At 35.1% G+C, this 15,880-nt stretch overlaps 1 protein-coding gene across 1 annotated transcript in view; it reads left to right on the top strand.

Moving 5' to 3' along the window:
* Positions 1 to 15,880, top strand: part of LOC149772399 (nucleolar protein 14-like) — a 125,278-nt gene that overhangs the window by 14,942 nt on the left and 94,456 nt on the right. The window contains exons 5-11 of the mRNA XM_089947871.1: positions 281 to 405; positions 2,554 to 2,649; positions 4,069 to 4,164; positions 4,508 to 4,576; positions 6,670 to 6,761; positions 7,195 to 7,385; positions 14,124 to 14,260. Of these exons, the coding sequence (XP_089803997.1) occupies positions 281 to 405; positions 2,554 to 2,649; positions 4,069 to 4,164; positions 4,508 to 4,576; positions 6,670 to 6,761; positions 7,195 to 7,385; positions 14,124 to 14,260 (806 nt within the window). The remainder of the gene's footprint in view (positions 1 to 280; positions 406 to 2,553; positions 2,650 to 4,068; positions 4,165 to 4,507; positions 4,577 to 6,669; positions 6,762 to 7,194; positions 7,386 to 14,123; positions 14,261 to 15,880) is intronic.

Below are 15,880 nucleotides of genomic sequence, written 5' to 3'. Positions count from 1 at the left end.
TTAAAGTCCTATGTCCATGAAAAGTTACTGGGCAAAAAGTTAATCTTTTGTTATATAATTTCAAGGCATAGTACATGTTTGAATTTTTTTCCAGCTTTTATATATTAGTTTATTTCATTTTGTTAGTCCACCAATAATTTATTTGAAAGTTCCTTGATTTATGTTTAGATGAAAAGAGGTAGATTAAATAAGTCTCATAATTTATTGTTGCTATCGTCTCCTTAGATGTAAATAATAAGGTTTTGTGTATGTTATTCTGTGCAAACTGTCTGTTCAACAGCCAAGATGGTGTCCGAGGAACATTTTGGAGGTTTTATGACCAGGAAGGAGGCAGAAGATGCTAGAGATGCAAGGTCCTGGAAGGAGAAAATGGAGGATGTTATTGCCAAGTCAAAGAAAGAAAAGGTGACAGAACATGTACCATAGTTATTTAATTTGAATTGAAAGATTTTGGACCTGAAAAATATTTTTAAAAATTCGGCATGATTGATCATGTTATATATTTTTTTAAGTACTTTATACATACTGCAGATCAGTATAGTCGTAAGATTCATCTTTGCTGATTTGCTGGGATACAGTAATATTGTATGACTATCCATCTGTAACAGTCTTCTAAACTGAAGGATGGACATTATCTGGTGACCTTGGGGATTTCATCAGATAAGTTCTTATGGTGTCTTGTTGGTCCTAAATGAAAATGATGAAAAGTGACACTCAGTATGGCCATCATGGTGGCCTGCTTGTAAATGTTATCTCTACTCCAACATGTATAGTTATATCAGCATGGGGTTTCCTCCTTTCTCATCAGTGGGAGAGGGTGACAAGATCATATGTACTAAAATTGTAAATTTATTGACAAAAAACAATAGTTTTGAACAAAATTTAAAAACTGGGCAAACCAGGAAGTATCATAGATTGAGGTAATAACCCATAAACCAGGAAGTATCATGGATCGAGGTAATAACCCATAAACCAAGATCAATGATAATAGAGAGAGGCAGAAGGTTTAAATTAAACCTGTTTTTAATTAAGCAATGTTTGCAGTGCTTTTCTAGTGGAAGGTCTAAAACAAAACTGTTTTAATGAAGCAATAGTCTAGATCAAAATCATTGTTTCAGTGTATCCTCTAGGGGTGCAAGACTGAGAGTTAAAAAAATCTTGGTGTCAAAACTGGGGTCATATTAAAAATTTGGGGGTCTCTGAACCATAAATGAGGGTAAAGGGAACACTTGTTTTATTAGGTTAGCTGGTATTTAGAGCTTTGAGTAGTTTTAACATATTGGGAGAAAATATGGTCAGCAGAGGGGTAGGTTGGGTTTTTCTCTCTGCAATAGTGGGTTATAGTTAGAAATGTAGCTGGAATACATTAGTGTGAGTCACCTTCAGCTAGTTACGTAGCATCAATATTTGATACAGGATTTTTGTGATGGAACTCCTTCAGCTAGTTTACTATTGGGGAAAATATCATTTGATGCAAGATCTTTGAGAAATTCCTTCAACTAGTTCAGTAGAATGGTTTTATACATGATTTTTGTGAGAAATTCCTTCAACTAGTTCAGTAGTGTTAGCAATATTATTTGATACAGAATTTTGTATATAAAAAAAATTAAGTATAACTTCTACCAAGCACGAGCATAAGTATTGATGGGTTTTAGCACCAATCCATATATCCAAGAGGCTCACTATAGTCCGACTCCCACCTGTGCCATTTTATAGCTATAAGTTAACTTGGGAGGGTTGGATTTGAAAGATATTACTCCAGAGGTATTATGATTGGGTAATGTGTTATCAAAGAAATATATTTTACTACAGAATTTTGTTTTGGGATGTTTTCTTAAAAATTTAATTTTGTACTTTACTGTGAAATAGGCAAGTGAAATAATTTCTGTGTAGTGATAACATGATTTTAAATTTGTGGTATTGTCTTGTATGTGCTGGTCGAAAAGGAAACAATGCACTTCATTTGATAATATTTTGATGTTAAATTTATATGGATGTAATGTAATCTGAAAAATTCATGTTATACATGGTAAGACATTCAGATTGTCACTTTAAAAAGTATTTCCTTCTAAATAAGGAGCCCTGAGTGGCCAAGTGGTCTAAAGCGCCCACCATTACAGATCACTGCTGTCTCACCTCTGCATGGGTTCGAGTCTCAGGTTCAACCAATGTTTGAATGTGAGAAAGCTTGCTAGTAACTTCTCATGGGTTGGTGGTTCTTTCCGGGGTTTTCCCCCATGTTCTTCCTCCACCATTTATACTGGCCATCATGTGTAGCCTGTCTTGTGCTGAAAAATGGCATTACACCCAACATCATTGTAAATAATTTTTTCCTCAGAATATTGATGTTCTTTTGGCGTTATTGCTTTAGCTGATTTCCTTTATTTCTTTAACTGATGTTGATTTTTTTAAAGACAAAATCAATGTAAATTTATGATCACTTCTGATCTTTAATTAAAACATTAATAATTTTGTTCATGCAATACATTGAATCAGAATTTATAGAGGGTTGTGATACATATTATTCTTGATTGCCTTCATTTTCTCTTTCAGTATGATAGACAGATAGAGAAGGAAAAAACAAGGGAGATGACAGAAAAGCTGGATGAAGATTGGTCAAGTTTACGGTTATTGATGAGTTCATTATCTGTAAGATTCTGATGAACTTGCAAATTTTATAGAGTCGTATAAACAGTTTATAATGTCATTAAATAAGAAAAATACAAGACATGATGTGCCATAGGACGTGAGTCATGCCATATGGTAAGACATGATGTACCATAGGACCCCAAGTCTTGTCATATGATTGTACATGATATGCCCTAAGACTTGTGTCTTTCCATATGGCAGGATATGATATGCTGCAAGACTTTGGTCTTGTTTAAAAGCAGAATCATCATGCCATGTTCCATTATACATGTTTTACCAGGGGAAAAAAGCTTCTAACAAAGTGTTAAAAATTAACACAGAACAATAAAACAGAGTATTCAGATTCTTAAAAATAAAAGCTGGAAATTATACAATTATTTTTAGTGGACATCATGTGCCAATTTTAGTATGTCTTGTGGCGGGAGATATGATTGCTGTCGTCATGTGAAATGGAAAAAGAATTTCAAAGAATTATGTCAAGTTGAGAGATAGCAACAATTCATTGAGTTGCATAGGGTTCGGAACTAAAGTTTGCGCAACTGTACTATTGGTAAATAAAGTCTGTGCATACTTTACAATATTTTCAGTTGAACATAAAGTTTAGCATCGATGCATCAAACTTTTAATTACGTTGTCCAGCTTTACCAAAGCAGTTATTGATATTTTGTTACACATAACTGAAAGTTGGTCAGTGGGAAAAAATCGACTGCCTTACAAGGCCCAGAGTGGCCAAGTGGTGTAAAGCGCTCACCGTTATGGATCATTGCCATCTCACCTGTCTGCGTGGGTTCGAAACTCGGAGGTTTGGCCAATGTGGGTATGTGAGAAAGCTCGCCAGTAGTTTCTCATGGGTCGGTGGTTCTTTCCGGGGTTTTCCCTAGTTCTTCCTCTACCATTTGTACTGGCCGCCATGTACAGCCTATCTTGTGCTGAAAAATGGTGTTAAACCCTACAACATCTGCCTTACTGAGACGGACTCATCAGGGTTGGCAGGTCTGGTTCAAGTCTCAGGTTTGGCCAGTATTGGTATGTGAGAAACCTGTCAGTAGCTTCCTGTGGACTGGTGGTTCTTACCAGGGTTTTCCTGTGTTTTACCTTCACCAGTTATACTGGCTGCCATATATAGCCTATCTTTCACTGAAAAATGGGAGTTAAATACCAAAACAATAACTTATGGGATTGACTTTCATGGTCAGGGACTCAAATGAAAACTGATATCATAGTGATACATCTTGGTCAAGTATCCAGCTTAGAAGGCTTTATATTTTTACAGTTTTTGTACGATTCATTTTACATTTTAGAACTTTACTTTTAAATAGTATGATATAGCCATTATTGTGCTGAGCTACTTTTGAATACATACATACTTACTGTTATAATCAAGTAATAAATTTCTTGTTGATATTTGTTTTTCTTCAGAAAGCAAAAGGCAGTAAAGGCGAAGAAACTGTGCAGAAAAAAGTTGATGACTACGATATAGCAGTACGAGAATTGCAGTTTGAAATGAAAGGAAAGGTAAACAAGGATGTCAAAATTGTGTGCTTTTTACTTTAACCATGTTTGGTTATTATACCCAGAAATATTGCTTCATTCTACCATTTTAATGCAGAAGAGCTTAATGAATGTACAGATCATAGTTATATATAAGTATTTTTTATTAAGATCAAAAGAGCAGTCACCATATTTTGATTTATCTTCAAAAGATTTTGGATCTCATTTCCATGGTAAATTGTCACTGATTGTATAATGAAGAGAAACAGTTAAATTTTCATTTCTTTTGCTTCACAATATTTGTTAATAATGGCCATAACATACCTATAAATATTTGAATGCAGCTTTCTTTAACTTGTTATTTCAGGCCACTGACAGAATGAAAACAGAGGAAGAAATAGCCAGAGAAGAGAAAGAAAAGTTGGAAAAATTAGAGGTATTTATTATTATTATTATTATTGCTGTCATTAGAAGCCAAGAATTTAATTGTAAATCCTAGCCATGGACCAGAATATTTATAGGCAGAGGAACTATCATTGAAGCTTTGATTTAATACTCCTTATTGCACACTTTTCTTTAATTTCATTAGGTGAATATGACAAGCATCAGGTGGGTCTGTGCTAATGATAGATTCATTTTTAGTGTCTCCACAAATTTAAGTCATTATTTTGACTTTGAGAGCAGGGGACAAAAATAATTATATTTTGCAAACTTGCAGATGAATGGCCTTGAAAGGCAGTTGTGATTGAGCAGACTTGATTGTTCTGTTTTGAAGCAGAATTCTGCTTTTCTCCTGACTTAAATCAGATTTTTCTTGATATATTCCGTTTTTTTTTTATATCATCTCCAATCCAGATCACTGCCATCTCACCTCTGTCTGCGTGGATTCGAGTCAAGGATTCGGCTAATGTGTGTATGTGAGAAAGCTTGCCAGTAGCTTCTCGTGCAGTTGTTGAAGTCCAGCATTCTCAAGGCAGCTTTTATTTAGGTCCAATCTTTCACACATTTTTGTGTGAACCACACTTTTCCATTGAGGGGTTTGATTCAGACAAGGTTTGAAATCCAGTGGTTGAAATTGGTTTTTACATCGGGCAGGCTGAAACAAAGGATGCCATTGTTTCTCAATTTATTATCATCATCTTAATTGGCTTTGAACACATCAAATGGTAACACTACAAATTGCATTAAGCAAGGGCAGCTCATCGTATGGTTGGTGGACATGCAGTGGGTGAAGCTTGCCAAAATCTCCAGGAATCTCACAAGGCCAGTAACCTCCAGATGATCCTGGTCTTGTTCGTGACCAAATGGTCCTGTATGTCATGATACAAAAAGACAACATGAAGTCAGTGGCTCAAGTAAATGCCGGTTGAGAATGAGCATTACCCCATGATGAGGTTATCTACATTATTTTTTGTGCCAGTAGGCATTGAAATTAGCAGTCTGGCAAGAATTTCAAATGCTGTTGACACGTGGAATGATGAAATTAATCAAACAGAGATCTAAGTTATATTTTACCACTCTAAACCCACTTTGTTGACACCACAGCTTATGGACAGTGTTTTAAGAATATATATGTACTTTTATAACCATTTAATAGGTTAGTGTTGTTAGCTGTATCAACCCCCATTGATGTTGAATGTAAGTCATATATCTCAACAAGTGTTTAAGTTGTGCTCATACAGGTGGTAGTGCCATTTTAACTTTTGAACTGGCCATTGTTATCGCTGTTTTTTTTATATATATAGTATTGTTTGTTTTGGGTATTTGTAGAGTTTAATCCATGAAATTAAATTCCTATATATGTGCAAACTTTGACAGGCAAACCATAAACATAAGTACCCATGAAAGTGTCTGCTTCAAAGCCATGATAATTGTGCCCCCCTTTCCCCTATTCAGTAATTATATGTCTTGGAAATTGTACATGACAAATGCTGCATCAGACCATAATATTAGTCCTGTAATCATATATCTTGATAGTAGTTTCTGATAAATGCTTCCGGAGTGTATGAAAATTAACATGTATTGCTTGTTTGTATAACCTCTTTTTTCATTTGGAAGCTTTGCATTGATTATGGTCACATTGGGCTTAATGCCCTATTATAAATCTGTGGAAACTTGACATTGATTATGGTCACATTGGGTTTACTGTCCTATTATAAATCTGTGGAAACTTGACATTGATTATGGTCACATTGGGCTTAATGTCCTATTATAAATCTGTGGAAACTTGACATTGATTATGGTCACATTGGGTTTACTGTCCTATTATAAATCTGTGGAAACTTGACATTGATTATGGTCACATTGGGCTTAATATCCTATTATAAATCTGTGGAAACGATATTGATTGTCATCACATTGGGCTTCATGTCTTTTTATAACACTTGAATCAATAATTGCATGAGACTAATGTAATAAATCCTGTAAATATTTTAGCAATTTACAGTTTTGAGCAATTCTAGTCCTGTGAATAAAAAACCTGATGAATGCATTTTAAAAAATTACATTTGAGAAAATCTTCATTTTCAGGCAGACAGAATAAGACGTATGAAAGGCATCACAGAAGAAGAAACTCCCTCAGAAAAGCGAGTTCATTTCTCAGCTGATGACCTGGATGATGGGTATTCTTACATTATTTTCTCATTGAAAGTGACGCCATTCTGTCTTTAAGGAAGAAAATAAAAAGTCCATTTAAATTGTCATGCCATTCAGTGTAATAAAAAATGAAAAGACATTTAATTGTCATTGAAAGTGAAACCATTCTGTTAAAAGAAAGAGTAAAATAAAACATTTAATTGTTATTGGAAGTGAAGCCATTTAGTCAAAAGAAAGATTAAAAACCCTTTGATTAACCTTTATATTATGTAGAGAAGCACTGTGTGCTAAATTGTCAATTATTTACAAATTTGTATTGTGCAAACTTCACTCGTTGAAAATTAGTCAGTGATCTTATTTGTTAACTTGCATTTATAACACTGAAAGTGTGAAGTTGAATTACAATATTTATTCTTAACATTTTACATAGTCTTTATAGCACTTCCTTCATATTTGCAGATTCGTAATAGACAGTGCAGACAAGGAAAAGTTCCAAGTAAGCTACAAAGATGGGAAGATGCTAAATTATGATGTAGAGGCACATGTCAGTGCAGATGATGAAGGAGGAGATGAGAAAAATGATAGTGAAGATGATGAGAAAGAAGTTGTTACAGAAGAAAACGAGGAGGAGGAAAGTGGGGAGGATTCAGGTAGCATCTTCAATTCCTTTTATGTAGAGTGGGAGAATGAATGTTCAGCACAAATGTGGTTTAAACCTCAAAATGATATTTTGAGTGTACAATCAAATTCTACATAAAAGTGGTTGAATGTCCAGGTTTGGAAGAAAACTAATAATGAGAATTGTTTTAAGAGATGTCAGATGTGTGCTTTAGTTTATTTGACGCCAAAGACCCTTAAAATGTCCAGTAATGTTGTATTTGATGCAAAAAAAAAAAACCTTAAAATATCCAGTAATGTTGTTAGAAAAAGGAAACATTTGGCAGTGTCATTGCAATTTGACTAACACAGAGCAGTATAGCTGCCATTTTGCTAACACAAAACGGTATAGCTGCCATTTGATGCAGTGTAGCTGCCATTTGACTAGCATGAAGCAGTTTAGTATGGCTGCCATTTCACTAACACAAAGATGACTGAAAGCCTATTAAAATATAAATTTGTGGGGGGCGACAATGCAAACAAGAGTAAGAAGGAACAAGACCAGATAAGCTACATCCTATGTATATAATATCATGTACAGAGGAACCCCGCTATAATGCACTAATTGGGGTCGACAAAATTGGGTCGCGTTAATATCGGGGTCACACTAATGCGGCATTTTGCAGTATTTTACTTTTTTGAGAGAACAACTCATTGGCACATATACATGTATTCATGACTAATATATATGATGAATAGGGTATCAACACCGTTTGCTATCGTGCCATCGTGGCATTCAGTTTATCTATAATGCATGCAATTCCATTGAAAAATTGCACACAGATTTACAATATTCAATATTTTTTCCCCTGATCATTGTATCTGAATTCAACGTCTAATATATATCATGAACAGAGTATCAACACCGTTTACTTGCCGTCTGATATCGTACCGTCATGGCTTGAAATTAATCAATGAAATATGTAATTCCATTGCAGAAATTGCATACATATTTAAACTATTCAATAACTTTGACACACATCATTATGTGTCTGAATTCAGTGATAAAAATTAACGGCAAAATTAGGTTAAGAAAGACGAAGCACTTGTACGTTCCAGGGTCTAGGAACGGTGTCTGCACAAATTTCATACTGCTAAAATTTTCTCATATGCGTTTCCATGTACGCTTATCCATTGCAAATTTCTAATAATTAACGCTTGTACGCCTATTCGGTTGAATGACTACAACAAGAATAATTATCAATGAACATAAGCTTTCAGCGTGCATGTAACTTTTACTTCAGATTTTGTGAATATCGTGGCACAAAGTGCAAAGAATGATTTGAGTTTGTGATCTTGCTTTTCTATAACGGTAAAATATTTTTATAAAAATAGGATGTTAATAATGACTTCATAAACAAACACCATACCCATGTAAAACCCGAGAACTAAGTGAAGTAGGCGTGCAATGGTCACGAGTCACTTTTTATAAAAAAAAATGTAAAGATTAACACACGTACAATTTCATACCCTTTCAATTTCCAGCTAATAAAGCAGACATTATTTACTGGTCAACTGAGGGGGCCCCAAGTGGTCTAAAGCGCTCTCCATTACGGATCACTGCCACCTCACCTCTGTCTGCGTGGGTTCGAGTCTCGGATTCGGCTAATGTGGGTATGTGAGAAAGCTTGCCAGTAGCTTCTCGTGGGTCGGTGGTTCTTTCCGGGGTTTACCTGGGTTCTTCCTCCACCATTAACACTGGCCGCCATGTATAGCCTATCATGTGCTGAAAAATGGCGTTAAACCCTACAACAACAACAACAACTGGTCAGCTGATTGCGTCTAATAACACCGCCAAGCCCAGCAAACATGTTGGCGGCTTTCGTCTTTTGATGTTTATTAAATTGTGAGAATCTTTTATCAACCACTGCTACTTGTGTGTGTATGCAGTTAAAGAAACACATGTTGACTATTGTTTGAGCAACGATGGTATACAGAATTAATTGAAGACAATCACTAAGATGACTTACTGGCTTTACTCATGGATCAGTAACAAGTAACATTTCCGATAATGTTTATTTTGGCATAACACTTCAAGAACCTGGTGAAATTATTAAATTTCATAAGCCAAGTCACAATCGTATTATATTTAAATTCATACTCGGACTCTTCCCCAAAATGATAATAAACTTTTATACACTATTTGTTATACTTTTAAAAAGTATTTTCCCAGGTACGAGAAATATACATGTACCTGTATTTAAAATTTCAGGAACCACACCACAATCATATTATATATCGTATTATACTCGAATTCCTACACAATCTCTTCCCCAAAATGATAAAATAATAAAAATTGCGCAAAGTGCAGATAACGAATAACGGTAACATATATATTTTTTAAAAGAAATAGGAAATTAATACCGAGTTCATAAGTAAAACCCGAGAACTAAGTGTAGTAGGCATGCAGTGGTCACGAGTCACTTTTATAAAAAAAAAAATTTTTAAGTTGAACGCATGTACAGTTTCATACCATTTCAATTTCCAGCTAATAAAGCAGACATTATTTACTGGTAACATGTCAGATAATGTTTATTTTGGCATAGCACTTCAAGAACCTGGTGATATTGTTCAATTTTAGAAGCTACGCCACGATTGTATTATATTAAAATTCATACGCGAACTCTTCCCCAAAATGATAATAAACGTTTTACACACTATTTCTCATACTTAAAAAATATATTTTTTCCCAGTATGAGAAATATACATGTTTTTAAAATTTCAAGAACCACACCACGATCATATTAAATCCGAATTTATACGCGATCTCTTCCCCATAATGATACTAAAATTTTTATTCACTATTTCATGTACAGTGTGATCCCGCTATTGCGCGCTCCGTTATAACATGAATTCGGATATAACGTAGTCGTGATGTGGCTCCCGAAATTTCATATCCAAGTATTTTTCTTGTATACAAAAAAAGATCTTAAAAAGTACGAAAAAAATGTAAAAAGTTGCTTATCATTTTGGGGAAGAGATCGCGTATGAATAATACAAGATGATTGTGGCTTGGCTTCTGAAATTTTATATGCATTTTTCTCGTACACAAAAAAGTATCTTCTTCTTCTTCTTAAAATTAAGAAGAAGAAAAAACGCATAAAAAGTTTATTCTGGGATCGCATAGGTCTTCGCCAATGTTGCAAACTTGGATTGTTTTTCCTTACTGGCTGCAAAACATACCATGTGGCTTTTTATTTATTGGCGACATTGTTGGCTGTTTAAACTTTTATATACAACCATTGGTTCGGAGTGCAGAAATTCAGAGGCAGCCGCAAACTTGTTATAAAATGCACTGAAATTTATCTATTGTTACATAAACAAATTCTTTGTCCATACTGACAAACCATCTAAACAGTGCATTGTTATATCATAATCCGCTTATCTTGACATCTAGCATGAGTTCTGTATGTTGTGAAATATCCGTTTTTTTGTTGTTGACATTTCTGGTAACAGAGATCAACCAGACGAGGCATTGTCTCGTAATCTATCTTTCATCAGATTTTTGGCCGCTTGCTAGTAAATAATATATTTACAAAGACTAACATTTGTATGTGGATGGTAAGTAAAATTCCTCTTTCCACACAGAATTAAATCCTTCAGAACACTCTTGTTTTCTGTAATAATCCCTGTCATTAGAACACCTGCGTCTCTATCGTCTGTTGACCCTTTGTTAATTTTCAGACGCATGTGTGGATAGCAGCATCACGTTGCTACCACAAATGTAAAAAAAAAATACATCTTATTGGTTTATTTCAGTAGGCATGGAGGGACAGTAACTAGAATAGTTTAAACGATGGCCAATTCCTTTTTAAAAATGTACTCAGATAAAATAGTTTGTTGAAATTTCAAAGGAAATAGATTACCTTTGAAGCACTGACTGTTATGAAAACGTACTCAGCAAATGGAAAAAATATCAGTCTTAATCATGCAATACAGTTATTTGATGTTGCCGCCACAAAAAGAAATGGGCATTCGTTTGGTTCTCCAAAGCTGTCGTTTAGTGGTGACTTCAATACCACATGCACCCTTCATCAAAGAAAGCCGAATACAATCTTTCAATAACAGCAAAGAACTTTTCTTCAAAGGAAGTCAGTACCAAACTTGAATAAAAGTAATGGAATCTGATGGATTTTTGCATTTTCCAATGTGACTGGAACACGTTAACTATGCTGTGAAAGTTTCCTTTTTGTAGGGAAAAAGTTTATGCTTACGAATGCTACCAACGGCGGCTTGAAACGCAAAGTAAATTTTACCGACTTGAAACGTACTTTAAAGTAAATGTGTTTTGTTATTCGTTACATGCTTGTGCTGTGTTTTTCCACTGAATTCAGACCAATATGACCTGCTACAAAATCATTAATATTTTAAAGCTGTGTGTGCATATTTTTGATGGAATCACTTGTATTGTGGATTCAATGTATATGATGAGGTTCACAGGTGAGTACATGGGGTGTTGATACTCTATTCATGCTATACATTAGACATTTATATATAAACAGGATTCACGTATATGTACCAATTCTTGGTTCTCTAAATAAACTTTTATATTATGTCTTCTCTGTTTTCACGACAGGTGTATTTCTCATTTAATATGCATCAATTTAAGAAGGTAACTGTGCCAACGAAGCACATATTTTACCACCTGCATTTATTACCTCCCCCACCCCCAATTTTTTTTGGAGTACATTTTCTTCAGCTAACTGACTTGGTTGCATATAACACGGTTCGGTATATTACGCGGTCAGGTTTTATGGCTCCCAACTACTGTGTTATAGTGGGGTCACACTGTACTTTGAACAAAAATTATGTTTTCATGTGTGACTGAATATACAAAATTTCAGGAGCCACGCCACGACTGCGTTATATCTGAATTCGCGTTATAGCGGGGTTGCACTGTATATACAGCACCAATTGATTTGCCCTATCAGTGCAGCAGCTGTGTATGCAGTATCACACACAGAGTCAAACCTGGTTATCTCAATTATATCGGGGGTATTAAAAAGTTTTCGACATAACCAGGTCCTGAGATGTTAGGGTTTAGTTAATAAATCATTTCTTTTAAAAATTTCTCTTAGATGGACGTTAAGAGTTGCATTTTCGCCAAATTAGGCGGGTCCACAAGTTACTTTGGACCAAAACTTATGCCCGACTTAACAGGGTTGTCAACTTAACAGGGGTCAAGATAAGCTGGGAAAAATTAGCATAGCAAAGAAGAATTTTTTAGGGACTGGTCCAAAACACTCAACATATGCTGGCTCTCGATTTAACCGAGGTTGAGTTAAGTGGGTTTCACTGTGTATATATCCAGATCACTACCATATCATCTGTCTGCGTGGGTTTGAGTCTCGGGCTCTGCTAACATGTGTACATGAGAAAACTTGACACTAGCTTTTTGTGGGTTGGTGGTTCTTCACGGTTTTCCAGCGTTCTTCCTCCATCAGTTATACTGACTGCCATGTATAGCCTATTTTGTGCTGAAAAATGGCTTTAAACCCTACAACAACAACAACACTATTTGTCTTGTCCCTAGCAGATATGTATACAATATCATGTGTATACAGTACTGATTGACTTGTCCCTAGCATGATATGTATACAATATCATGTGTATACAGTACTAATTGACTTGTCCCTAGCAGATATGTATACAATATCGTGTATACAGCACTGATTGACTTGTTCCTAACTGATATGTATACAAAAGTATGTGTATGCAGCACTGATTGTCTTGTCCCTAGCAGATATGTATACAATATCATATGTATACAGCACTGATTGACTTGTCCCTAACAGATATGTATACAATATTGTGTGTATACAGTACTAATCGACTTGTCCCTAGCAGATATGTATACAATATCATGTGTATACAGCACTGATTGACTTGTCCCTTGCAGATACGTATACACTATCATGTGTATACAGCATTGATTGACTTGGCCCTTGTTGCAGCTAGTCTTGCTATGATTAACATTTTAAGAGATGGAAAGCAAGCAAGTTAACACTGCCTCTAATCATGTACAATTTGAGTCCAACCTGACTCTAACCCTAAACTTAAAGCAAGCAACCAAGTTAATACTGCCTCTACTCATGTACAGTTTTGAGTCCGACCCTAACTCTAACGCTAAAGCAAGCAAGATAATACTGCCTCTACTCATGTAAAGTTTGAGTCTAACCCTAACTCTAAAGCAAGCAAGCAAATTAATACTGCCTCCACTCGTGTACAGGTTGAGTCCAACCCTAACTCTAATCCTAAAGCAAGCAAGCAAGTTAATACTGCCTCCACTCATGTACAGGTTGAGTCTGACTCTAACCTTAAACCTAAAGCAAGCAAGTTAATACTGCCACTAATCATGTACAGGTTGAGTCAGACCCTAACTCTAAACCTAAAGCAAGCAAGCAAGTTACTATTATACATTCTCTTTACATAGATAACAGTGATGACAGCTGTGTGACTATATTATACTTTCTTGTAATGTAGATAACAGTGATGACAGCCATGTGACTATATTATACATTCTGATAACTTAGATAACAGTGATGATAGCCATGTGACTATTATACATTCTGATAACATAGATAACAGTGATGATGGCTATGTAACTATATTATACTTTCTTGTAACATAGATAACAGTGATCACAGCCATGTGACTATATTATACATTCTTGTAACATAGATAACAGTGATGACAGCCATGTGACTATATTATACTTTCTTGTAATGTAGATAACAGTGATGACAGCTATGGAGATATTGCTTCAGAAGATGAAGAAGCAGAGGAGAGTGTGGAAAAGCAGGAGGAGGAGAAAGAGGTCATAACTTCCTTAGAGAAAAATAGAATGAGCAAAGAATTTGATCACAAGGTAGTAGAAAAGGCAGTGCTGACTTCTATGTTCATCTCACTGTTTGCTCAACATATGTTGTCACAAAGTTATGTTTGACAAGATTTTTGTTTTTGTTATATCAAACTTGTTAGTAAAAAAAAATAATTGATATTGGAATTGGTTAGACATCACTGACAAAAATGTTTATTTAAATTACCATCAATCCTGGATGGACAATTCTGTGTCAAATTCTAAATTTTTATTAAATACTCTTTCATGCTTGGGTACTCTAACCATATATATAACCTTTCTTCCATATGTGCCAACTTGAGGTTATCAGCTAACTTTGTTGGCTGAATGCTAATTAATTGATCTATCAAACTAAAGTCAAACAGAATTGGTGCACTCATATTGTGGGTTTTGTCCAGCCAATCAGTATCTTTTAAGGATCTTGTATATTATACCATCACCGTTTAATTTATATACCCTTTTCAAAATATTAACATCTTTACCTTTTATATTTTTTCTTGTACTTTTCGTATTCATTTATTTGGAACTCTACTTTTAATTGGTACCATATAGTGATCATTGTGTGATGGCTGATGTTAAATGCAAATACATTCATATACTGAATGTCCTGCAAGTCAGAGAAAGTTAATTTCCAAAATGGTGGTGAATATCTTGAATTCGTTTATATTTATGTATATCATAGGCTCAACTGGTCATTGACCTGAAGAGCTTATGTGATGACCTATTATCCATCCACTTGTTAGCACAGGTGTGTTAATAGTGCTTCTAAATACATGAAGGATTGCCATGAAACCTTACATGCACATTAATCCCAAGGTGTTCTTTAAAATAAAAATGTTGCCAATTGTACTTCCATTATGGCCACCACAGCAGCAGTCTTGATAATCTTATCAGTATTGCTTATAAATGTGTATGGTTATATCAGCATGAAGTTTTCATTGAAAAGACTTGTGATGTTTAATTCATCTCGAATAAAAGCGGTACTGAAGGGACATTAAATACGGCCACCATGGTAGCCATTTTGAAAATTATGTTATTGCTACTCATCCTACTTGTAAAGTCATATTGAATTAGGGTTTTCACCAAAAGACCTATGATGGTGTCTGGTTGGTCCAAATGAAAATGGTGTTCATTTTACATAGCTACTTCTAAACTATATTGAGAATATATGAAATTGCAATCATTCAGCCAGATCTGGATATAAATTTGGTTTTCATGCAGCTTTAAGACTTTGAAGTTGGTCAGGGAACCAGGCTAACTTTACAGGTGTGCTACAAATGCTCAAATTCCACCCATGTGGAGTTGGTCAGGGAACCAGGCTAACTTTATTTGTGTCCTTCAAATGCTCTAATACCACCAATGTGGAGTTCGTCAGGGAACCAGGCTAACTTTACAGGTGTCCTTTGAATGCTCTAATTCCACCCATGTGGAGTTGGTCAGGGAACCAGGTTAACTTTACAAGTGCATAGCTGCCAACCTTCACGAATTTGGTGTGAATTTCACGACTTTTTCAGCGATTCACAGATTCACTCCGCAAGCCAAAAATTCACAAATTCCTCCAATCCTCAATTATTTTAAATCTTTAATAAAATAAACGATTTCCTGGTAAGTGCTAGTCATGATATTCGC

Source organism: Sinohyriopsis cumingii, unplaced genomic scaffold, assembly GCF_028554795.1.
Source record: "Sinohyriopsis cumingii isolate HCF-2022 unplaced genomic scaffold, ASM2855479v2 utg001510l, whole genome shotgun sequence".
NCBI lineage: Eukaryota > Metazoa > Mollusca > Bivalvia > Unionida > Unionidae > Sinohyriopsis > Sinohyriopsis cumingii.
This window is presented reverse-complemented; position numbering and strand designations above follow the sequence as displayed.